General features: G+C 43.3%; 1 protein-coding gene across 4 annotated transcripts in view; it reads left to right on the top strand.

Moving 5' to 3' along the window:
• The window catches only part of RUNX2 (RUNX family transcription factor 2), a 178,747-nt gene that overhangs the window by 140,099 nt on the left and 14,350 nt on the right, over nucleotides 1–24,298 (top strand). For 3 of the 4 annotated variants that reach the window (XM_033145591.1, XM_033145593.1, XM_033145590.1), the window contains exon 6: nucleotides 14,104–14,265. The exons of the other annotated variant lie outside the window; for it this stretch is intronic. In XM_033145591.1, coding sequence (XP_033001482.1) covers nucleotides 14,104–14,265 — 162 coding nt within the window. The remainder of the gene's footprint in view (nucleotides 1–14,103; nucleotides 14,266–24,298) is intronic. 4 annotated transcript variants of the gene reach the window in all.

Here is a 24,298-nt window from a genome sequence, read left to right as displayed (position 1 = left end):
TAATGACTGAGCAGACTGGACCCATCTCCTTGGATTCTGCTGTTCATATCACAGAAATGTGGGGTTTTGCCATGAGGGGGTGGCCCTCGTTCTGCACTGACTCTTTGTTTGATTGTTATATAATACTAGACCAGAGACTGAGAATAAGTTTCTTCCTGATTCCATATGGTGATCATTTTATGTTGTCACATGGATGGATCCTAGATTCTCCTGTAACTTTGAGATGTCACATGCTGCTCTTGTTCGCATAAATGCTTTCCGTAGAACAATCTGCTGCTGGCTTATGATTAAAAACATACCACTTTTTGTTCTGAGTCAAGAGCAGCACATTAAAATCCTGTAAATGGTAGATGCTGTTCTAATTAATGAGGGTATTGAATACTATAGAGAATGTTAGGAGTTCACCATTCACTCTATGTAGCTAAAGAACCAGCAGTGGAAATATTACAATACAGTATCTCTTCTAAATAAGTGTAAGTCTGCAGATGATAAGAGGTAGCACTGCTTGGCAGAACACAGCAATTTGTACTTAGAAGAACATACATTCCCTGCCAAACATTTGAAAGGTGCTTTGCCTTTTTGGATAGTGATTATTTCTGCCATGCTTGAAAGTTTGCATTGAGCTACACAACTGCATATTTCTGATGCTGCAATTTGTGCCCAAACCCAGTGTACTTTTGCCACCTACTATAATCCAAAGCCTTCTGTGATGAAATATCACTGGAAGAGGTATTCAGGAAGAAAGGCACACTGGCACAAAGAGGTCTGTAAATCAGAAATCAAGTACTGCACCAAACATCCAGTACAACTTGCATAAAATAGTATAAACAACATAAAAAAATAAAAAGGTGCTACTGGAAGGAATTCTTTTTATACCTACCTGTAACATAAAATAGTATGTAATGCTTTGATTTATATAACAATTGTGGGCAGGTTTCATCTAATGAGCCCTGTCAGTGGAAGCCCCTCCACTTTATGTTGCCATATTTCAAAAAGTAAAAACCAGGCCACCCTGAAAGTTGTTGAGCCTGCAGGGAGAGGAGGAGTGAGAAAGGCTGAAGCCCATGCACACTGTTTCCGCTAATGGGATTCTTTGAGTGAATCTTGCCCTTTGTGCCCATTGGGAGTGGTGGTGAACATGCAGAGTTTTATATAGTAGAAGGTCTTCAACTATAGAGTTCTACCAGCTCTAATCTTCATAATATGCAATCAGTCAAGCATTTGGTTTACTATGGCAGTAAAAATACTTTCTTCTGAGTGACAGAGGTAGCTCTGCACAGGGAGTAGTAGTACCCCACAATATCATGCCCAGATAGTATTCTGGGATACCACAAAAAAAACATGCTGTGCTGAGAAATTACTTCAGAATCAGAGTACTGTAATCATAACTTTGATATTAGTCATGTTTATTGATTTTGCATTATGTATTTATTATATAGCACTTCTCAACAGATTCCTCCTCCTGGGGGCTTCCTTGCTAAAATAGACACAAGGAAACAACATAAGGAGAGAGAAATTGAGGCAGGGGGTAAATCAGGAGAAGAATATTTGATTACTTCAACTGCAGGTTCTTTGGCTTAGTTGCAGTAGGGTATCTGGAATAATTAAGACAAGAAATGCATCAGTTTCTACAAAGCAAACATAAACACAATTGCTTCATTTCTGATTGTTCAGTTAAATTGCTTACTTTATTCCAGGCATGCTCTTCCACAAGTAATGCATGATTTACTATAGATAGCTTTGAGTATCCCTATCAAATCCTTTCTGAATAATGATGAAGTAGATGTTGACCCAAGTATTACATTTCATTTTCTTTCCATGTTCCATATTTTAGTCCAAATTGAATCCTTTTCAGCATGTATTTGTACTGTATTTAGATGTGTATACACATTTAGTTCTCTCTCACACACACTGTATTTACTGATAATGATTTTAAACCCTCTGTAAAACATGCGGAATCTGGCAATGCAGGCATGGGTTGGTAGAAGGTCATTTTTATTCAGGAGGGCGTTTTAACTAGTGCACTGCAGAAGCAACACTGAAAGGCCATTAAATACAAACTCTCCAATAAGGTTTGATGTTTCCTGAGGAAGTACAGACCCAAATGAAAGCCAGTACATTGATCATCAATAAAAACCCTTCTCAAGTCCAAATTTTATGCTGGTATGCTTGCTACTCCACCAGCCCGACACTCACAAAACATGTCTGCATATATGACACCTCTGTCATATATTTTAGATTCCCCCCCCCCTTTCTAAAATACAGCTGGCCAGGATTATTCTATATGAGACAGGAAAAGCCAAAGGCATGGTGGTAAGAATGTGGTCAGTGTGCCTGGTGGAATTTCAGTGGAGGAGTTGTAGTAGGAAGTGTAAGTAGGAGTTAAGTGAGGTTTCATGCTCCATCACCACTGTGCCAACATATGATCTATAGGCAATCTGTGACTTCAGGAACCGAAATAACAGCATGCAAAGTCAAGTGGTCTGAACCATGAGAAACAGTTTTTTAAACCTCAGCAGCACACAGTTTTCATTTCTCAGGCTTGGGGAAATATCCTATTAATTCAATATGCTTGGGTTTAAAAGATGTTTGGCTGGCGTATTTAGGACCAGATCTATATTTTGCTCTCTGCAAAGTCTGTCGCTGAGCCATGCTTCTTGATGTGGAGTGTGTGCTATTGTCAGTTCAAGTTGTTTTGACAGTGTTATGAGCGAAACCATGAAATCGCATGAATTCTGTCACGGCAGCAGGGGAAATGAACAAATGGGAGACAATGTTATTTCCAAAGACTTTGGCGTGTTTAATGCAAATATTCTAATTTGCATTAACACACTGAGACTTGAGGGGCTGTTGGTCATGTTGGCTGGAGCTAAAGAGGTTTTTATGAGTTGCTGGGCTTTTCTTGTTGGTATTTAGATTGTTTTGTTTTGAAGATGTTGGTATTTTGTGATGGTTGTTTAATGGGTTTTATTGTATGTATATATTATTGTTGTAAGAAGGTTTGAATATACATTCTGAAGAGAACGAGGGAAATTCATATTTGTCCATTTGTGAGACTAGGTGTTGCCATCTGTCCACCTGTCACTGGAGTACTCTATGCCACTGTGAAATTTCACACTGGTGTGTTTGCTACTCCACCAGCCCTGTGAAACGCCACGCTTTGGAGAATATTAACATACTATATTAATGCTGTCTAGCCAACATTGTGTTCCTTGGGAATCTATAGAATGCTTTATGGATTCCTGTAGTTGCCTTTTCTCTCTGACCTTAGCCACTTCCATGGGTGTCATGGCACTGGGCTGATTTGTAGCCCCACCACTTTCCCCACCCTCTCCAAAACATCCTTCTTAGATTTTTGTGGGTTTCAACCATTTGCACGGAGTATTGTAGTGAGTAGCTGTGTTGCAGTGTTATACAGAGTAGTTGCTTATAGATGTTTGGATCTATAAGCTGACTGTCTGGAGGAGAGGAATAAAGTACATTCTCACGACTGTGGTCTCTCTGGAGTAGAGAAATAAAGGGAGCTTCAAAGTGCTCTTTTTAAATGCAAATACATGACAGTCTTGGGTTGTTGGCAACTGTCCATTGTGACCCTTTGGGAACAAAGGTTCTGGTGGCTTCTCACTAAAATTGTTCCCATTGTTTGTTATGTTCTTAAGGCTAGCAGTCAATTATTTCTTTTCACAAGCTTGGAAAATATTGATTCTGTAGTTTTCATTATGTATGAGAGCAGTCCATATGGAGGATCAGGCTTTTAGCCCTGGGGCAACTAACCTGTTGCTCTGCAGATGTTGTTGGGCTACAATGCCCATCATTGCTGGCTGTTGGCCAAACTGGCTTTGGCTGAGAGGAGTTGAAGTTCTGCAGCATCTGGAGGGCCACCCCGCCTTGGCCTGTCAACCTGGCTTGCATACTGCTATATCCACTTGTTAGATTTTCAAATGGTTCCTGTTAACATGCTCATGGTTTTGCCGGCGAGGTGCAGGGAGAGAAAAGGTACACGGAGAAAGCAAAGGGAGCAGCTGGGGGGGGGGGTGTAAGCTTGCACTCTGCTTGTCAACTGGAGGAGCCAACTTGCTTTGTGTCACACACTTCTGCTGATCTTTGTGGGAGAAAGCAAGTCAATTGTAAAGAGCGACACAACTGTAATCATGCCCCAAGTATGGTTAACTCCCCATGGAGACTTGACTGGCACATACCCTGGTTTTGCTTCAATGTCAGGCAAACACTCTTAATCTATCATTTGAAGATGCACCTGTTTACACAGGCATTCCCTTGACGCCTTGACCCTAATTACTGCTTTAATTGCTGTGCTTATCTAATGGAATTTTATCACCTATTTTAATAATGGGTGTTTACTTTTTAATATTTTAATGGGGTTCTTTGTTGTATATACAGTGGTACCTTGGTTTAAGAATAGCCCTGTTTATGAACTATTCGGTGTAAGAACTCCGCAAAACCGGAAGCAGTGTCCCGGTTTGCCAAGTTTACCTCGGTCTATGAACGGAATCTGAACGGTGTAAGGGCACCGGCGGCGGAAGGCCTCATTAGGGAAATCACGCCTCGGTTTAAGAACCGTTTCAGTTTAAGAACGGACTTCCAGAACAGATTAAGTTCGTAAACCGAGGTCCCACTGTGTATATATATTTATGTACTTTAATTATAGTATATTTTGTATTGATCGTGGTGTGTTTAGTACATGCATGCTTATTTTAAATGGTTTTTATTGTGTTTTCTGATTATGAGTTTTTGTAAGTAGCCCAGGAAACTGATTGCAGGATGGGGCAGAAATCCTCCAAGTCCGGCAAGAGGGATTGCAAAAGATCAGATTCTTGTGATCCTATAGTCTGCTATCTTGTTACTGAAGCTTTTGCTTCTTCTACATGGTCTCCCTCGGGAGGCTTTCTCCTTCCTTAGAGATTTTCAAGCAGAGGTTGGATGGCCACCTGTCATGGATGCTTTAGCTGACATTCCTGCATTGCAGGGGGTTGGACTAGATGACCCCTGGGGTCCCTTCCAACTCTATGATTCTATATACAGTGGTACCTCTGGTTGCGAACGGGATCCGTTCCAGAGCCCCGTTTGCACCCTGAAGCGCTGAATCTGCGCGCATGGGGTGTGATTTGGTGCTTCTGCGCATGCGCGAAACGCCAAACCCGGAAGTAACCCATTCCGGTACTTCCGGGTTCGGCGCGTTCGTAACCCGTGCTGAACGCAACCAGAGGTATTCTTCCAGTTGCTGTTTCAAAGTACGCAGCATACTCTGTCCTCTTTCTTTCTTCCACTCTGCACAGATTCCCCCGGGACATCTCATCCTTCTTACCTGCTCAGCTGTCTCCTTTGTGCCTTTGTATGGACCTGTGTGACAGAGTGGTCAGGTGTCTGTTTTTACATCACAGAGGACTGTCCTCTGTTTTAAAGGGCTCTCAGAGGTGTGCTCTGCTTGAGGGCTGTCTGGTCCAAGTCTGGTTTAAAGATAAACAACCATAAAAAGGGAGATCAGGAGCCCTCAAGTTGCCCATCAACAGTTAGCAGTGCTTGGTTAGCAAATTGAGCAGACATACCAGTCAGTTGGTGCTTTCCCAACTATGATGAGATGTATTGCATTTCTGTTTAAATTATATAGAAAATATTTGCATGGACAGGCGGAGCCCCCCCCCCCCGACTCCTGGGCGTCCCCTGAGTGAATAATGACTCTAGACAACGTGCTATGGGGTTAAAATTGGACACAACTTTATTAAGATTCAGATGTAGGGAGACCTTGGCTCAGGCATTGGGCATTTTTCCATCCTAGCCCCCGGCCGGGGGTCTGGGAGACTTCAGGGTTATCCAGAATGTGTGGGGATTGGGCTGGCTCTGGAGAACATATGTTCAAGCAGAGAGCCCGCCCCCCATTTGCTGCAGCTGGTGGGGGAGAGCAATGACAACCTCCCCCCAGACCCAATTAACTGGGAACCCTGGTATCACCACCGAAATGGGGGTGTGGGGTCACTGCCCCACGGCCCCACTCCCCATTTAGGAAGATGACTAAAGGATTCCGCCCAAGGCCTGCAACCGCCAAAGTTGTGACGAATTGCTACGGGAAAGGCAAAACCTGCCAATGCAGGGAAATTCCTTTCCGGCCCTTCAAGAGCAGCCTTGGCATAGCAGCGCCTGCGTACCTGTGGAGAAGAGGTTAACCTGCCAAATAAGAGTTAATTGAGGGAGTGGAGGGTGGGAGAAGCTCTGGAGTCCAACTGCCACTTACGGGTAAGCTACGCCTTCGATTGTGTGGGCAGGGTGGTCCCTCCCCTTACCTGGCCAATCCCTCTGGCAACGCCCTGCCCAGGTGAGATTGGGCAGTTGCTGAGGTAGGCGGAGACGCCAGGTATCCAGCATGGGGAGGATGAAGCCAGCCCGAACTACCAGGAGGCACACTGGGATCCAGGGGGCTGCGCGCGACCATGCAAATTGGCCCCCCAATTGATGTGGGGAGCAGTCATTATAAATTTGCACTCACACTTTTCCTCATGGAAACTGCTGTTTTGAAATATTCCATTGTGCCACCTCTCAGAAGTTAGTATGTTGGTCATCTCAGGCATGTATGTCGTGGCATCTCAGCAGCTTGACCACACTTGTGAAAGTGCTGCAGGTAGGCAGAGAGGCAACAAGTGGTTTAAAAATTAGTTGAAGGGACACTAGAAAGACTATTGTGAGTGCAACTTGAATTTGTGTCTGCTTACGTGAAACACTAAAGAGAGTGTGACTCTTGTGCAACAGCTGTCACTCCCACCCTGGCCTGCATGTTGATTGGGCCTCTTTGAATAAAACAGTGAAGACAAGGGTCAGCTAACTTGCAACGCCTGTCATAACAGTCAGTGTATCAGTAAACTCATGGAAGAAATGAATAAGCGATGTTTGACATTTCCTGTTCTAATAGAACCTACACGGTAGGGAATTTGCAGTTTGCATATTATTTAAATCTTCACCCCTTTAGCTACTTGTTGGAGCCAAGCTATGCATGAAGTTCAGCAAAGAAGTGAGCAACATGCCTCCCTCTAAATAACCTGCTATGAAGGCAGCGGTTTTTGTCCATCTCATGCAGGGGGAACAGAAATGTTTACAGAAGGAGGGCTGCTGTTAGTAATCACCCCCAAATATTTTTAATGGCCCTGTTTTGCTATTCAGAAACTTAATAGTTTTCTCCGCTGGTTAGTCTGCTTTTGACTATCTGCTATATAGGACAGAGGGAGGATGGGTGAGTCGCAGGGTGTTTTTCCTGCTCCTCTAGCATCTGTATGTGCTTTCCCCCCCCTCCTCCCATGTCAGCACTGAGCATTCCTCTGGGCAAAACCAGTCTCCTTCTGATTAAACAGCTCTGGGGGTTCTTGCGTTTTCTTTGCCTTTAACAAGTGGGAAAGCATGCTGTGCTTGTCAGAACTCATGATGACTTGTGAGTGAGCTTGGAGCTTCTGGCCCACAGAGACCCACACACGACTGGGTCTCTCACACACACCACTTGAAATAGCAAGAGAATAAGGACAGGAAAAGCCACCTGAGCAATTCCTCAGTGGCCATTACTCTCTTTATATTACACTGCTAAATAAATGCATGTCTTTGGCGAAGTAGACTTCCAAGCGAAGAAGACATGCATGCAAAACGCAATGCCTGCAAAACTTGCTGTACAACGCTATTCTCTTAGAACCACTTCACACAGCAGGGGCGGAGCAAGGGGGTACCGCCCTGAGGGGGTGACACTCGTGGTGGGGCCCTGCCCCCGCGATCGGTGCAAAGCAAAGCAAAGCTGAGCCGAGCCTAAACATTGCTTGGCACGCGGCAGCGGATGGCTTGCTTGCTTGGCCGGCCGCCGGCGCCTGCTCCCCCCCCCCTTTTTAAAAAGGGCTTTTTTAGCGCTCGGTTGCCACAGCACAGAGCCAAGGGGCGGGCCAGCGAGGAGGGGTGTCACGCAATGCCCCTCCTCGCTGGCCTGCCCCTCGCCTCCGTGGCACATGCGCCATTTGCATCAGGACACACACACGCTGCGGAGTGACGCCCTGCACCCAGGGGTGCCTCCACGTTTGCTGCCCCGGGCAGCCGAGTGGCACTGTTTGCCACTGTCACCCATTACATTTATATCAGTTAATTGGCAGGTATCTAGATACGTAAGTTACATGGATCTCTCAGTCTATCTATAAACCTTGAGTGGTTCTGTTTGGTTCGATTCTAAACAGCTATATTGAACCCTAACATCTACCACATCATCAGGGGCCTGGCCACACAGTCACAAACAGGTGTGTCCCAACTTCATTGTTGCCATATGGCAACGCTTCCATTCTTCAGGCACAACCCAGTGCCATATTTATGCCCTATAATTAATCTGTAGGGAACACATGACCCCCAGATCATTTGGAGGGCCACAGGTTCCCATGCCCCGCAACAATGGTTTGAGGGATAGGGGAAAGAGTCTTGTTTGCTATTCACGCACATATTTGAATTTTTTAGATAGATGTGTGCTCCAGATGGGAGAGAGCACAAATTCTAAAGAATACAAATCAATTAAAAATGAAGATTTAACAAAATAGTTGAATAGGGTGGTGCTGACTTTTCTTTATGACTTTAAAAAATAGGGTGTGGATGAACACTCCATATCAGGAGGTCAGAAGTGGCCAGGGTTAGGAATTTTTGTGCTAATAAGAGACCGTGCTATAAATCAAGACGTCCACAGTTCACATTTTGGATCTGCTGTGATTTCGTTTAGAGGCCTTAGGCAAGATGCTCTCTGTCAGCTTCAGCCCCCAACACAATCACCAACCTGCACTATGGTGTGTGTGTGTGTGTGTGTGTGTGTGTGTGTGTGTGTGTGTGTGTAATAATACTGACTTGCTTTACTACTGGGCTAGGGAACCTATGAGTCTTGCACTCCCCTCAGCCCCAACCATCACAGCCGTCCAACAACGTCTGGTGGATCAGAGGCTCCTCATTCCTGCCTAACAGGGTTGTTGTAAGGACTGCAGCTAGATAAGGCATATGAAGCACTTGTATGTTTGAAAATCTGAAATAAATAAGAAGTATGGAAGCTAGAAAAACATAGTGTAGTAGGGGAAAATGTAATAATGAACAATAACAAATCAAAGCAGAATCACCACAAAGTCTAGACCAGTTTAGTTTTGCCTCCCTTTGGCATGTTTGCCCTGCTCATCCCTGCCATTCCTGTATCACAGTTGCTGAGCAGCAACAACCATTGACCTCCCTCTGGTTCAGGCTGGGGGGATGATGAGAAGCAGCTCCCTGCCCTTGGAATGAGCTATTCCATTGGGGAAAGCTTCCTCCTGCTTCCCAGCTAGTTGGAAATTTTGGTGTGTGCCCCCCCCCCCCGGCAACCTGTCACATGGAGCACATGCCCCCTTTTGCCCCTCCCCCCTGGTGTACAGATGACACATATCATACTGAAAACAGATTTGACCATTAAGAATGAATGCAGAAGTCCACTATCTGAAGCCTTACATTGGAAATCATCAGATTTGTCTGTGAAGAATCAAATGTGCAGCAAGATATCAGTCAGGAGAAAGTAGCATCCATCTGTTGTCAGAAGGGCTGTGATGGCTGTCTGTTAACTGCCATGACTGCAGCCGTCAGGGGACAGAAGCCGTGTCTCCGTTGCTGAGGGTTGTTCTTGGACACATTGCAGGGCTTATGCACACGCTGGGCTGACATTTTGCTTGAGGTGCGGTCGGCTCCACTTGGTCATTCTCTCATTCACACTCATTCTTCGCGAATAAACTTGTGCCTGCTGTGCCTTCCTCTCTTTCCAGTGCTTGCACTCAGCCTTCGGTACGTGCCCCCAGCCTTCCCCTAGAAAAATAGGTGTCCGTACTTACCATGAAGTGGTTACAGTGAGTGCCACACTTTTTAACAACAACAAAAAGAGGGGCCGGTACTGCGTGCGCTTGAGTGCCCCTTTTGGGGGGGACTTTGGGAGAACATCAACTTCTGTACTTCTTTCTGCCACATGAATTCACACAGAAACATCAGCACTCCTCTCTGTTGCATTGAAAGAGAGGGGTGTGTGTGTTATCTACCACTGTCTCTTCTTTAATGTTCATGGAAATGCAGCCAATACAGCCCAGTCACTCACACACACAGAAAACAAAGTGGGAAATGTAGTAAGATACCTCCCACGTGACCAGAGTTAACCAATCACAGGAGAGTTACTGGGGAACATTCCAGAATTAAATGCACAGCAATGCATTTAAGCATTCCCAATTTCAGTAAAATAAATCACTATACTAAACATCCTGTGGTGCAATTTAAATTCTTATATGGTCTTTATTTGGCCTGAAGTCATAATGAGAATACACAGTTTGGACCTCAGTGTCTCGTGGGTCCCTAAAATCCCTTTAAATGCTTGTTGTGGCCCATTGCTAATTTGTCAGCTTGCTTTCGTTACCCAGGATAATTCTCTGCCAAATCAGAGGAACATCTTTTAAAAAATAATAATGTACAATTATTTACATTTCTCTAAATGGTTTGTTGTGTTATTGTTGTGCTGTAAAATAATATGCAGTTGGAGTAAACGTAATGCCAGCCCCTACACGCTTGAAGAAGTTCACTGCATTTAGAAAGCACCCTTTTGACTTTGGAGTGGTGTTTTTTTCTTGGTCAATCATTTATATGAGATAGCCCTACTGTAAATTAAATCCTTACAAAATTAAAATGAAAGGCTTCCCTGCCTCCTTCATATATCTGATATACAGTTATTTTTTGCGTTGGGAAGTATCAGAGTTCTAGACATCTCTTCAAACAAATCATGTCTGGGGGGGGGGGGGATGGCAGAAACTTCAAGGTTTTTCTATACAGAAGGGGAGAAAGAGGATTTTGTTATAATTATGTGAATTTCCTGACAAGGGTTTGTTTCTTCTGCCATCTAGTTATCATATTACTATTTTACAAAACAGAGGCTGGAAACTGTGCAAAGATACAGTTAAGACTTGAATAAAAGCCAGAATTGGTTTGCTGCTTTACAAAGAGTAAAAAGTACGAGTATCTAGACTGATCCGTGTTTACTATGCCCGTAAGACTCCAGAGGCACAGATATCAGAAAGCAATTTCTCTTAAAGTAGGATATATTTTTGATTTTTAAGCACTATAAAGAAAACAACATAAATATTGAAGAGGAAATCCTGTTTTCATCAGAAAATCACTAGATAACATTGAAAAAGAACATGTTTGCCAACTTCATTGTATTCTTCCTTCTCTTACCCATCGCAACCCAGATAAATACATATCTATGTGGAAAATACATAATAAGGTTATCATTCAGTTCAAAGCAGGGTATTCAGTGGGTGGCGCTGTGGTCTGAACCACTGAGCATCTTGGGCTTGCCAGTCAGAAGGTCGGCGGTTCAAATCCCTGCGACAGAGTGAGTTCCCGTTGCTCTGCCCCAGCTCCTGCCAACCTGGCAGTTTGAAAGCACGCCAGTGCAAGTAGATAAATAGGTACTGCTGCGCCGGGAAGGTAAACGGTGTTTCCGTGCGCTCTGGTTTCTGTCACGGTGTCCCATTGCGCCAGAAGCGGTTTAGTCATGATGGCCACATGACCCGGAAAGCTGTCTGTGGACAAACGCCGGCTCCCTTGGTCTGAAAAGCGAGGAGCGCCACACGCCATAGTCGCCTTTGACAGGACTTAACCTTTACAGGGGGTCCTTTACCTTTACCTTTATTTAGTGGGTATTGCCAGGGGGAATCCCCTCTGGAGTTCTTAGTGGAAAGCAGGGTGGTGTATATCAGACCTATGCTGAGTTATAGGTAATGGAGCTTACATGCAGAAATGAGTTTCCCCCCAGTCAAATAACTAAAGGAATTAATGGCACATTCTTATCTGATTCACTTTTGTGGGTAGGGTTGCCAGGTCTGCTTCCCAAAAATAGTGAACAAGCGGGGTGGGGGTGGGGTTTAAATTAAATTAAATTATGTATTTTCTTACAAACATTTAACACTTATTAAAATACCATTTCATCATAAAGCTTTTGAATAAAAAATGTCCACAATTTTGTGTGTGGGGGGGGAATAGTGAACATAATGTGAAAAAAGTGGACTGTCCACTCAAATAGTGGACACCTGGCAACCCTATTTGTGGGGAAAGGTATACAGTGGTACCTCAGGTTACAGACTCTCCGCTAACCTAGAAATAACGCTTCAGGATAAGAACAGAAATCGTGCTCTGGCGGCACAGCGGCAGCGGGAGGGCCCATTAGCTAAAGTGGTGCTTCAGGTTAAGAACAGTTTCAGGTCAGGAACGGACCTCCGGAATGAATTACGTTCTTAACCCGAGATACCACTGTACCTCAGTGGCAGATCACCTGCTTTGCTTGCAGAAGGTCCCAGACTCCATTCCCCGTATCTCCAGGGAGGGCTGCGCAGACCCTCGTCTGAATCCCTGGTGATTTGCCACTAGTCAGACTGAGTGAGAGGACTCTGTTGAAACACTTCCCGCCACGTGGGAAGGCCTTTTGTATTATGTTGATAACTTTTCCACCCTCAAAGGAAATAACGCAAGATAATACTGATACTAACAGAGCTTTCAGCTAGCTGTAGAAGAGCAAAATAAAATGTGGATGGTTAAATTGTAATGGTGCCCGCAGCCTTACCATACTGTATATATGCATAATGGAGAACTTGCTTAGCCTCGTGTTTTGCTTAATTTTTCACACTTCCTTAAACTGCTTGAAGAGGCAAGCCACATTTTTAGTGGAAAGTCAATTTGCCGTGGTAGAAACTTCAAATCTGTTTATGTTTGGGCATATTATTATATGCTTTTAAAAAGAAAATATTTTATTAATAACAGTATGTAGCAAAAAACATACAGTTTGAATTAGGAGCAATATAAGTATGCTTTTGCATGATCTAGAGTGTTTTTTGCTTTTATCTTATTTTGCCACATGATCCAGCTTTTGGATGGACCATTCATTTCCAAAACATTGCTTCTAGTTTGATTTTGCATTATAGCTTTCCCCAGGAGTCCTGGCTAAAGATAGGTTTCCAAGAAGTTAGATATTTTCCCCAGAGGGTTGTCTTAAGTGGGAGGGGGAAGCCTAGATTTTTTGCCTCTCTGAGATTTCAGATAGGTGTTTATTCGGCATTTGCGCCCGTCATACAATACAATCATACAATACAAAACAAGCAGTCAATCAAAAATCAGATAAAATCAAATAAAACGATAACCCAATACAGGCCACGGATATAATAGCACAACTCACAGGGACCAATATTATCACTTTGATAAAACATATATAAAAAGAATTAAAGTTAAAATTTAGGCACCCAAAACTAAAACCAATGTCTAATTCTATTTTTGGGGGGAAAACAACATATCTAATCATCAGTAATCGGCTTTTTTTGCCTCTCTTATCTCCACACCTGTAGTTCTTCTAATATAAATTATGCTGCCGAGATACGAGTTAGTTCTTTTGGATAAAAGTGTTATTCCATTTGGAGATCTACAGTATCCATGTTGTGAGTTGCCAAGTCTATCAGAAGATTCAAGATATCAAACACTTCTGGAACAGTGACTGAACCTAACTCTGAAATCTCTTCTCTCAGCTTCCCCGTGGTCCTGAAGACGTTCACATCAGTTTCCCCAACTCTCCACAATTACTTGCACTTTCCATCATCTCCTTGCACATCCTTTCTCAGTGAATATTTAATTGAAATCTTGGCTAAATGAACAACCCTATGGAACACCCTTATTCTCTCACCCAGCTCTGATCTAGGAGAGGTTAGCACCCCTGCTGGAGCCATTGCTTTGACAATCCAGTCCCAATGTCTTCAGTTGCAATTGTATACATGCTCACCTGGGAGTACGTTTAATTGACCTCAGGGGGACGTACTCAGGGTAGGACCACGCTGCTGCATTCATTCCTTGGAAGACCCACCAATTCTGCCACTTCCCAACAGCATTAGATAGGCCATGGAGACGTTAAGAAAACACAACCCAAATGTTTGGAGTTTTTACTTGCTCATTCTCATTCTTTGTGAGGAAACAGTGCTTAGGCTTCCTAATTTCACCAGCTGCTCCTCTTTACAAGTCTTTCATTTTAAATTATTTTCTCTTTTGTTTTGTTTTTAGACCCCAGACAAGCACAGTCATCCCCTCCATGGTCCTATGACCAGTCTTACCCTTCCTACTTGAGCCAGATGACTTCACCCTCCATTCATTCCACAACTCCCCTGTCCTCCACAAGAGGCACGGGGCTTCCAGCCATCACCGATGTGCCCAGGCGGCTCTCAGGTAAAGACCATGTTGGAACTCCACTAGTTATCTCAGGTGGCAGCAGGAAGGCTAAGGCTGCTTAGAAGGTGCACACCTGCCTATTGCAGTGTTTTTGCTCTCATTTGTAGGTTAGCAAAAACTGTTGGGGGGTTGCTGTACGAGCTCCTGCCCTTAAAAAACAAACCCGTCTTCCTTTGGCCTTGTGGTTTGAGTGTCTGGTGATCCCTTGAAGGCACAATATCTCATGGCTCTGCTTCACACTATATTCAGAACCGGGGATTCTTTGCCCTGTGTGGGTTACGTAAACAGCTTTACATTTTCTTTCTTTTTGATACAGGTGGGTAGCCGTGTTGGTCTACCATAGTCAAAACAAAATTAAAAATAAAAAAATCCTTCCAGTAGCACCTTAGAGACCAACGAAGTTTGTTCTTGGTATGAGCTTTCGTGTGCATGCCCACTTCTTCAGATACACTGAAACAGAAGTCACCAGACCATACCAAGAACAAACTTAGTTGGTCCCTCCTTCACTATCTATGAGGGTCTGGTGACTTCTGTTTCAGTGTCTCTGAAGAAGTGGGCATGCACACGAAAGCTCATACCAAGAACAAACTTCGTTGGTCTCTAAGGTGCTACTGGAAGGATTTTTTTCTTTTTTCTTTTCTTTTTTCTTTTTGATGAAAGCCTTGCTTCACTCTCATAAATTAGTTTGTTCATTACAGCCAAAAGTCTCCATAACTGGAATAGCTTGGTCCAAGGCTCACGTTTGTTCCTCTAAAGGCAATAGTTTGAGAAAGCTGCTTAGCTTAGTTATTGTGTACTTCAGATCCATATCAGCACCTGCATTATTTAGGGGTAGAATGCAGTTATAGAATGGATTAGACAAATTGTCTCATGAAAAAGGAAGCAAAATATCTGTGGAAATACACAACGCAGTCCTGTACATGCTTCCTGAGAAGTAAATCACATTGAGTTCAGTGGGGCTTATTCCCAGGTAAGTCAGTATCGAATTGCAATGTAAATACAATTGACCTGCGAGGAGTGAAGTTACAGGAAACGAGGCAGAGGGCCTTTTCGGTGGTGGTGTCCGCCCTGTGGAAAGCCCTCCCATCAGGTGTCAAGGAGATAAACAACTATACAACTTTACAAAGACATATGAAGGCAGCCCTGTATTGGGACGTTTTTAGTGCTGGGTGTTTTGCTGTGCGTTTATTATGTTGGAACCCGCCCAGAGTGACTGGGGCGGAGTACTGTTGTTGTTATTATGAGGAGTAGTAGTAGTAGTTTATGCACTCTGTGATCCATCTCTAGGTAAAACAACCTTCCTGCTGTATTGTAATGCAACATAACATGGCATATTGTCATCTGCTGTATCTTATCATATGTGGTGAACCTAAACAAAGGGCGGCAATCCTGCTCCCTGCTACCCCGAAGCTCTAAAGAGGCAGTTGTGGAAACACAGTTGTAGCCCGTCTGTCTGAACTATGTGTAACATAAGGGGAGCGCTGTGATTCATTCTTAACGTGTGCAGAATGTAGACTCTCCTTATCACTACATCAAGTTTGCAAGGCTCAGTGATTGTCTCCCACACTCTCATCTCATGCACCTGTTTGACTCCCAGCCAGCTAAGTGAACACCTAGCTTGTTTTTCCCTTCTCTAAAAAGCTCAGTGCTATAAAAAAAATGTTAACTTCACATCACTGAATCTCTGACAGGCTGAACGCCAGCCAAGATGCCTATACAATTTTATTAGCTTGGTTTCTTTCATTTCTTTTAACTTAGGGGTAGATAATCCCCCCCCCACGCAATAACAGCCCATCCTTTTCATCTTAGCTATTTAGTGTTCCATCAAACATTAGGATACATGTCCAAATTAGACAGATTTGAATTCATGACTTCTGGAAACAGCAGCCAGCCATTTCTGTCTTCTAATTGTGAAACTTGTTTTTGTTTGAACTGAACCCCCCAAATGATTGGTTTTCGCTTTCAATCATATTTCATTTAGTTCATGTCTCCTGGTAGCCTGTATAGGGTTGGGCTGTCAAATCAGTTATTTTTGCAGCGTCGCCACTGGCAATACCTGCGGGGTATGGCTTGGCTGGGGCTGCAGCAGCTGTGGGAGCTTCTTGCCCTGCAGCCCTGGCTTGTCAGGATGCATTCAGACCTGAGTGCCTAACATGCGGAAGAGCCAGAGTGCTTAGAAGTCCTACCATCAAAGCAGAGCAAGCAAGAAGCAAGAAAACTCTCTCCCTTGTCTGACCAATACCTTTTGGGGGGAAGTTCATTCTTCTGGGTGGGTCTCTTCTCCATATACCGGTATTTCCCCCTTTTTAAAAAAAAGGGTGTGGGGTGTGTGTGTGTGTGTGTGTGTGTGAATGCACAGCTCAGGAAGCAGGGTTGTGAGTTTCATGGAGCAGGGGGCATCACAGAACTACACCAAAAGCAAGTCAGGATTGACTTTTTAAAAATAAGAGGTTAGAACAGGTATTTATAAAATCTGAAATGATACAAATTCCAGAGTAGATAAACAGAGTTCACAAAGGGGGAGGGAGAGGAAAGCATAGTATTTGACCCCACTTCCATCTTTTTTTACTGCCAGCATTTATTATTTAAAAGTGCCTAATATGCAAGAGGGGGTGCAAAATCAGGAGACAAAACGAGAGAGAAGCTGGAGGAAAAGAGGGAACTATAAATGAAGTGCAAGAAGAAAGATGACATTTTGATAATTTCTTAAAGTGAAACAAAGAAGAGGCCAGCTGAATATATAAAAAATAGGAATTTTCACATATAAGGAGCCATAAGAAAGAAAGCATAGAGATGAGGAAAAACCCACAAAGTTTAATAAGAGTATTAATGTTTGTTGGACACTGGGGATCAAAAGGAGAACAGAGAGAAAGCTGCCAATATAAATAAGGAACAATGCCAGGAAGAAGCAGCCATTCAGATATTCCTTAGCTATTCAGATGTTGCACAGGTAGGTTTCACATTTATTGACTTACTATGAAACACTTGTGTCATTTGTGGTTTGTACTGCTCACATCGGCGCCATCTCTGGGGGGTCCTGGGTGCTGAGCCGCCACTAAAGGTTCACTGTTGGTTCCCGGCCGGGCGACTCAACACGTCACATGTATGACATCACATGCTGCGCCTCCAGGTGACATCACATGTGCAACGCGCATGACGCCACACATGCTCACCGGGCAGCCCCAATGTGGGAAGGAACCCGTCGCGCCTGACTGCTCATGTCAACTTTTGTTGAGGGGAAAGCACCAAAACTAGCAAATCCTATTCCACTATGGCAGTGCTGGAAGAGGCTCTGAGACTTGTTCATATTTACTCCTATCCCTGATAGTGATTACAATATTTAGGTATATTCATATCAATATTGGGCTGCTGTTTTAAAATCTGTTTCAAATAAAACAAGAGCTTGGGCTGTTCTCTGTATTAAATATCATGACACCCTCCCACCAGAGCTCACATGCATCCTCTTTCACTTCAGATGCCTGGGGACATGCCAAGAAGCTTCCAATGTGTGAAGCAGCTCTTCTTGGGGTCTCCTTGAGGTCTTCCCCATTGCTGCCACTGTGTTGGCCACCTGCCTTGGTGCTCAGCAACTTCATATTCAGTCCCGATTGTTGAACAAACCTGCTCTACCTATTCATCCAGTAGATTGTGTTATTGGCTTGATCCCTGTCCTTCATTCTCTCTCTGTCATTTCCCATCAGTAGAAGCACTTCTGAGCTATACTGGGAAGGAAGGGAAAAGAAACTCTCTTATACGCAGAATCTTGCACAATCCTGGCCTATGTTGTTTCTGTTAGCATGGTCCCTCTCAGGTGGCTGCCATTGCCATTCTAAGAGAACCAGAGGGGTGCTCATTGGGAGTTCCGGCAACTCTTTTTCTAGGAAAATAGCACTGTGTATGCATAACATAAAACAATGCGCTGCTGGTTTAGTGAAAACTAAAAGGTTCATTCAGAGCTGTAGTACCCTGGAAAGCCATAGTGTTGCAACATAAGATAGACCAGAATAAAACAGGAATCTTTAAAATGATACATCTGGCAGCCACAGTGTGTGTATATATAGTTTGGAAAAATGTTATGGTGTTTATGTGCTCGTATGTGAACAAACGATGAACTTACAGATGCATGTGAACAATTAGAGTCCTTGTACATTTGTCAGGGAGGAAGTATAGGAAAGCTAATGGAATCCAGTCCAGTAAAAACTAAAGTAAAGGGGAGAATTTTGGCCCCAGTGAAATAAAGAAAAGTTCTGCAGTTGATTTCAGTGGAGCCAGAATGTCACCCAAAGTTTGCCCTTAGTAGTCAGTAATGTACAAGTTAGCCACAGTTTGGCTGTTAAATGTGACTGAATTTTAATTGTTGTTTAATCCTTATTATGGACCAATAAAAACCAGTGTTAAAGGTAAAGGGACCCCTTACCATGAGGTCCAGTCGCAGACGACTCTGGGGTTGCGGCGCTCTTCTCGATTTACTGGCCGAGGGAGCCAGCGTTTGTCCGCAGACAGCTTCCGGGTCATGTGGCCAGCATGACTAAGTCGCTTCTGGTGAACCAGAGCAGCGCACGGAAACACCGTTTACCTTCCCGGAGGAGCGGTACCTATTTATCTACTTGCACTTCATGATATCACTACTGCATTGTAATTTAGTGGACTGGCAAATCAGTATAGGATGGCTGCGAAAGCAAATGCAATGAAGACTATAAAGCACTTTGGAAAGTAAAAATACAGCGGCACCTCGGGTTAAGAACTTAATTTGTTCTGGAGGTCCTTTCTTAACCTGAAACTGTTCTTAACGTGAAGCGCCACTTTAGCTAATGGGGCCTCCTGCTGCACGATTTCTGTTCTTATCCTGAAGCAAAGTTCTTAACCTGAAGCGTTATTTCTGGGTTAGCGGAGTCTGTAACCTGAAGCGTATGTAACCCGAGGCACCACTGCAGTGTTAATATGCTAGCAAGGAACTTGTTGAAAACCAATGGGACTAGTCAGCAGGATTTTATTGGATTGCTGCTTGAATCATATCATTTGGCTGGTTAGAATGTGTATTTAAAATGAGTCCAGTTTATACATTTCAGAAGTATAAAAAGGGGGCTTATCCACACTTAATTTTTGCTCTGCTCTTTCCAGGCACAAGCCTATGCTTAAAAGCTCTGTGTCCAGGATCCTCTCCCACAAAAACCCCACTCTTTAGTGCTCAAATGTCAATTTGGGTTTCCTGCAGATTGATGTTTGCTCCAGTTGAGCTTTAAAGAGCAGGTTTTTGTGGGGAAAGTCCCCAAGATAAAAAGGGTGCTTGAACATGGAGTTTTAAATGGTGAACTGTGCCTGGAAGGAGTGGATGAAAAGTATGCGTGGCCAAGAATGACTCTGGATATGTTTCCACATGCTTTGCATTTGGATGGCCATCTCTGTCATAGATGCTTTAGTTGAGTTTCCTGCATTGCAGGGGGTTGGACTAGATGACCCCCAGGGCCCCTTCCTGTTCTACAATTCTGTGATTCTAAGATTGCTCTCTAGCAATTGTGGTCATGGTTTTTGGATAGATTTAGCCTCTAACAACCAGATTCAAGCCCCAAAATAGATAACATGAATATGTTGTTGTTGTTGTTGTTGACGACTATTTAAATATTATGTTATAATCACTTCCATCCGTAAAAAACATTTTTGACAAAGAGGGGAAAAAACAGAAAAAAATCTGTGACAGAAAAAGACGAGAGAACTCATGCTCTTAGCAGTTTAGGTTTAAAAACTATTAGCGGAAGAAAATAAACTGCTGGAACTTTCTTAAATAGAATATATTTGTTGCTAGTACAGGAAATAGCACACTACAATCAATGTGTGAGTGCATAGATATATGTTTTATCTGAGCTTTTTTGTGCAATGTGTTTTATATTTAGGGCACATATCAGGATTTGCATCTGTTTTCAGAACTTGCTGCTAACAGTTAGTAATGATGCCAAAATATACTTGAGTTCCAGCTTGAGACCAAATGATACTGCCTTTTTTGTTATTCCTAATTTAAGGTCTGATATTAATTAGGGACATTTTCCATAAGCACCATATCCCTTTTCTGAAGTGCTCATTAAAATTATATTAACTTAAACTGGAATAATGCCTTGCAGCCTGAGCTGCTTTTGTAATGATTTATTTCTAACTGGCCTTTTTGGCTTTTGTGTAAACAATATGCTAATTCTTAATGGGGGACAACAAAATGTCTTATTCCAGACATTGAAAAGGAACACATCATACCACCCTAGTTTCAAAAACTAAATTCAACCGGTTGTTCAACATGGGAGGCTACAACGTTGGGGCTCTGAACATGGTGGATATGTTCCATTTTTGTATCTCGGAGGAACAGTAAAGTGGACAGAATATTTGAGAAGCCTTTTTATATACAGTGGTCCCTTGGTTTCTCAAACACCTTGTTTCTCAAACAACTTGGAACCCAAACACTGCAAACCCGGAAGAAAGTGTTTCGGTTTGCAAACACTTTTTGGAAGTCGAATGTGCTCCGTTTTGAGTGTTACGCTTCTGATTTGAGTGCCACACTTTCGTTTGGAGTGTTACAGTGAGGTCTATCTGTTTTTGCTATTTATTTTGCCTGTGTGTGTGTGTGTGTGTGTGTGTGTGAGAGAGAGAGAGAGAGAGAGAGAGAGAGAGAGAGAGAGAGAGAGAGAGAGACTGTGTGGAGCCCAGTTCAGCTACTGGCTGATTGTGTAACTGCAGTACATTGTTTATTTTATGGATCAATGGTCTCGTTAGATAGGAAAATTCATGTTAAATTGCTGTTTTGGGGGTTGTTTTCAAAAGTCTGGAATGGATTGATCCATTTTACATTACTTGTTATGGGAAAGCGTGCCTTGGTTTTGAAACGCTTTGGTTTTGGAATGGACTTCCGGAACGGACTAAGTTTGAGAACCAAGGTACCACTGTATTTAAAAAGTCTGATAAAGTAATGAAATAAAAAAGTAATAAAGTAGAACTGAGCAGCTCTCTTTTTCAGCTAGAGCTCTTTAGTCAAATAAAATTCAGATCGGGATTTTACCTAACAAAAAGTTAATTGTAATTATCAGGTATTAAAGGCCCACCTCACCTTCTGCAGACAGAGACTTGCACCCTTATTCATTTATTTTTATCACTCCACATTTTTGGCATATGAAATAATTTGTTCATCAATAAACACAAGTCACTTGGAAAATTCTGTACAAAATTTAGAGATGAGATGAATTTGATTCTTAAAGTTCACCTCTGAGTTTTGATGGCAGATATTCTCAGACTATTCTCTTGAGAGCCAGTGTGGTGTAGTGGTTAAGAGCAGTAGACTCCTAATCTGGGGAACCGGGTTCGCGTCTCCACTCCTCCACATGCAGCTGCTGGGTGACCTTGGGCTAGTCACACTTCTTTGAAGTCTCTCAGTCCCACTCACCTCACAGAGTGTTTGTTGTGGGGGAGGAAGGGAAAAGGAGAATGTTAGCCGCTTTGAGACTCCTTCGGGTAGTGATCAAGCGGGATATCAAATCCAAACTCCTCCTCCTCCTCCTCCTCCTCCTCCTCCTCCTCCTCCTCCTCCTCTTCTTCTTCTTCTTCTTCTTCTTCTTCTTCTTCTTCTTCTTCTTCTTCTTCTTCATATTTGCAGTGAGGTAGTTTGCAGTGTGGCATCTCTTACCTCCCTTCCCTCCCCCTCCCGCCTCCCCCACTAACACCCCCCCCCCCACAACAGGCCCCAGAGATGGAGGAGAGAGAGAGAGAGAGAAAAACAATTATGAGGAATGATTCTGCAGCAGTAAATAGTTCCTCCTATTGTGAAGAAAAAGAAGCAGAGAGCCGAGCAATGCAAGAGAAACAATTTCTGGGCTTGCTAGAGTGCAGCCTCCTCCTGCCTTTCTCTTCATTCTCCATCCCTTTTATCCATCCTCTGGTTGCCTTCCATGTCCCCTGCTCCTTTTTCTCTCCCTTCTCTCCCCTTCTTCCCTCCCTCTATTCCCTCCGCTCATTTCCTTTCATCCTCCACCTCCTTCTCCTTCCTTCCACCCATTCCCGTAATTGTCCCCTTCACTCCAACCTTCCTTTTTATCTTTACACTCTTCCTTTTCTGCCAACATCATTTGCCCCTTTCCACCTTCTTCTTCATCGTTCACTTTCCTCGTCTTACATCCATCGAAGCTTTCCACCCACCCTCCCCTTCTCCTCCTTTGTGTTCACACTCTTCCTCTCCTCCTCCAGCCAGTGATACTATAATACTAGTGTTTTCTCCCCCCCCATGCAAGTCAACGGAAAGGATTTTAAAGTTCTGCCTCAGAGAGAGACCCATGCACACATGTCTCTGTCTGTCTGTCTGTGGTGGAATCTACACACATATAAAAAACACTGTGAAAATGCTTTTTAAAAAAGTTTTGAAAAATACATTGAATATTGCATAGCTCACTGTTTCCATCTAGTGCCACATTTGTATATTGCACTTTACAACACATTGAAAGCGTTTTAATTGCAGCTGTATAGCTGAGTCCTCTCTCTCTCTCTCTCTCTCTCTCTCTCTCTCTCTCTCTCTCTCTGTGTGTTTCCGTGTTTCCCTTTGTTTTTGTCTTTCTCTGTCTTCTTCCTCCCTCACATGCAGGAAGACAGCATCAGAATGATAATCTGCCCACACACACACAACCCTCCCCATAAAACAAAAAGAAAAGGGGCTTGGTTTGGAAGGGATAAGTTGTCATTTTTCTGCAGCATGTGCAAACTGAAAAGGGGGGAAGTTCACAGGATTTTTTTGGTATGTGGAATGTATTTCCTCTGATGTATATGGAAGAGATGCTTGTTCTCTTTCCTTGTCTGTTTGTCCTTTTTATTCAGATTGTATTTTCTTCAAGCATCAGGTATGTGTTGGGTTTAAACTCCTCCTCTGGCTGTTTTGCAAAGTCCTTGCTTCTAATTGTCTCAGCAAGCAGCTACAAGGAAAAGGAAACAGAGGGAAACATGGTTGAAGGAAAGTCTGGCAAAGCCAGTTTTCCAGCGCCTGTTCCCTCTTGGCCTCTTCACACGGTCCAGCAGTGCTGAGGAGTTCATTCAGTGAGCACACAGTGGGCAGTATCACAGTAATGGTTTTGCACATCTGTAATGTGTCTACATGCACATGCTTGTACAGGCATAGGGACAAGAAGGAATCCTGCCTTTGCATCCTCCTGTGAACATATATTACAGACATGCAGTGCAGATGTTCTGTGCGGGGCCAGAATATGATTAACAGTATCATACCTTTGGGAGGAAGGGCTGGTTATAAATTAAATAAATAAATATGCACTGTGGCTTGGGATTTCCTGATAGTTAACTGTCTATAAATGGAAATAATAAACAAATAAGTCTATTTATTTCATTGCGTGAAAAACAGTCATTGCCATTTCTGTACTGGTTTCCAGCGTTATAAATTATACTGTGGTATTTGCCAGTGAAATCAAATACCGTCAAATCCCCACAAACAGGAATACAGTTTCCACTCCATCCACTTCCTTTTTTTGTATGTGGAAAATAAAGAAATTTCCTTGTTGCTTCGAAACTCGATTGAAACATTTTTTAAAAGCAAAGGAAGATTGTTTCTGAAACTGTATCTACTGCAGGATTGCCAACATGCAGAGAGTGCTGCATTCTTTAGAAAACTAATCTTTTGTAGGATTTCTGATTGCCTGGAGAATCATCTACATCTGCAGGCACAAGGCAGACAGGCCAAAGCCCAGGTGTGCAGCAGGGTCAGAACTGTATGCACCAGCGGAACATATGAAAAGGGCTTATGAGAAGGCAGGTGTACTTTGTTTATATGAACCCTTCTTATCTTTGGCTGCTGGGTATTTTTTGTTTCACAAGTGTATTCTCCTTTGAGCTAAGGGCCATTTCACCATTGTTTCCCAGTAATACCTCCTTTCCCACCTGTGCCCTTGTATAGTCATAGGTTCGTAGGCACGGGAGTCGAGTGCTGTAGCACTTTGGGTGTGTGGATTGAGTTCTGCTGGAGTAGTTTGTATATGCTCGGTGCTAGATTGAATTCTATCCA

The sequence above is a fragment of the Lacerta agilis genome, chromosome 3 (genome assembly GCF_009819535.1).
Source record: "Lacerta agilis isolate rLacAgi1 chromosome 3, rLacAgi1.pri, whole genome shotgun sequence".
NCBI lineage: Eukaryota > Metazoa > Chordata > Lepidosauria > Squamata > Lacertidae > Lacerta > Lacerta agilis.
Note: the sequence above shows the minus strand (reverse complement) of the source record. Positions and strands in the feature narration are given on the sequence as shown.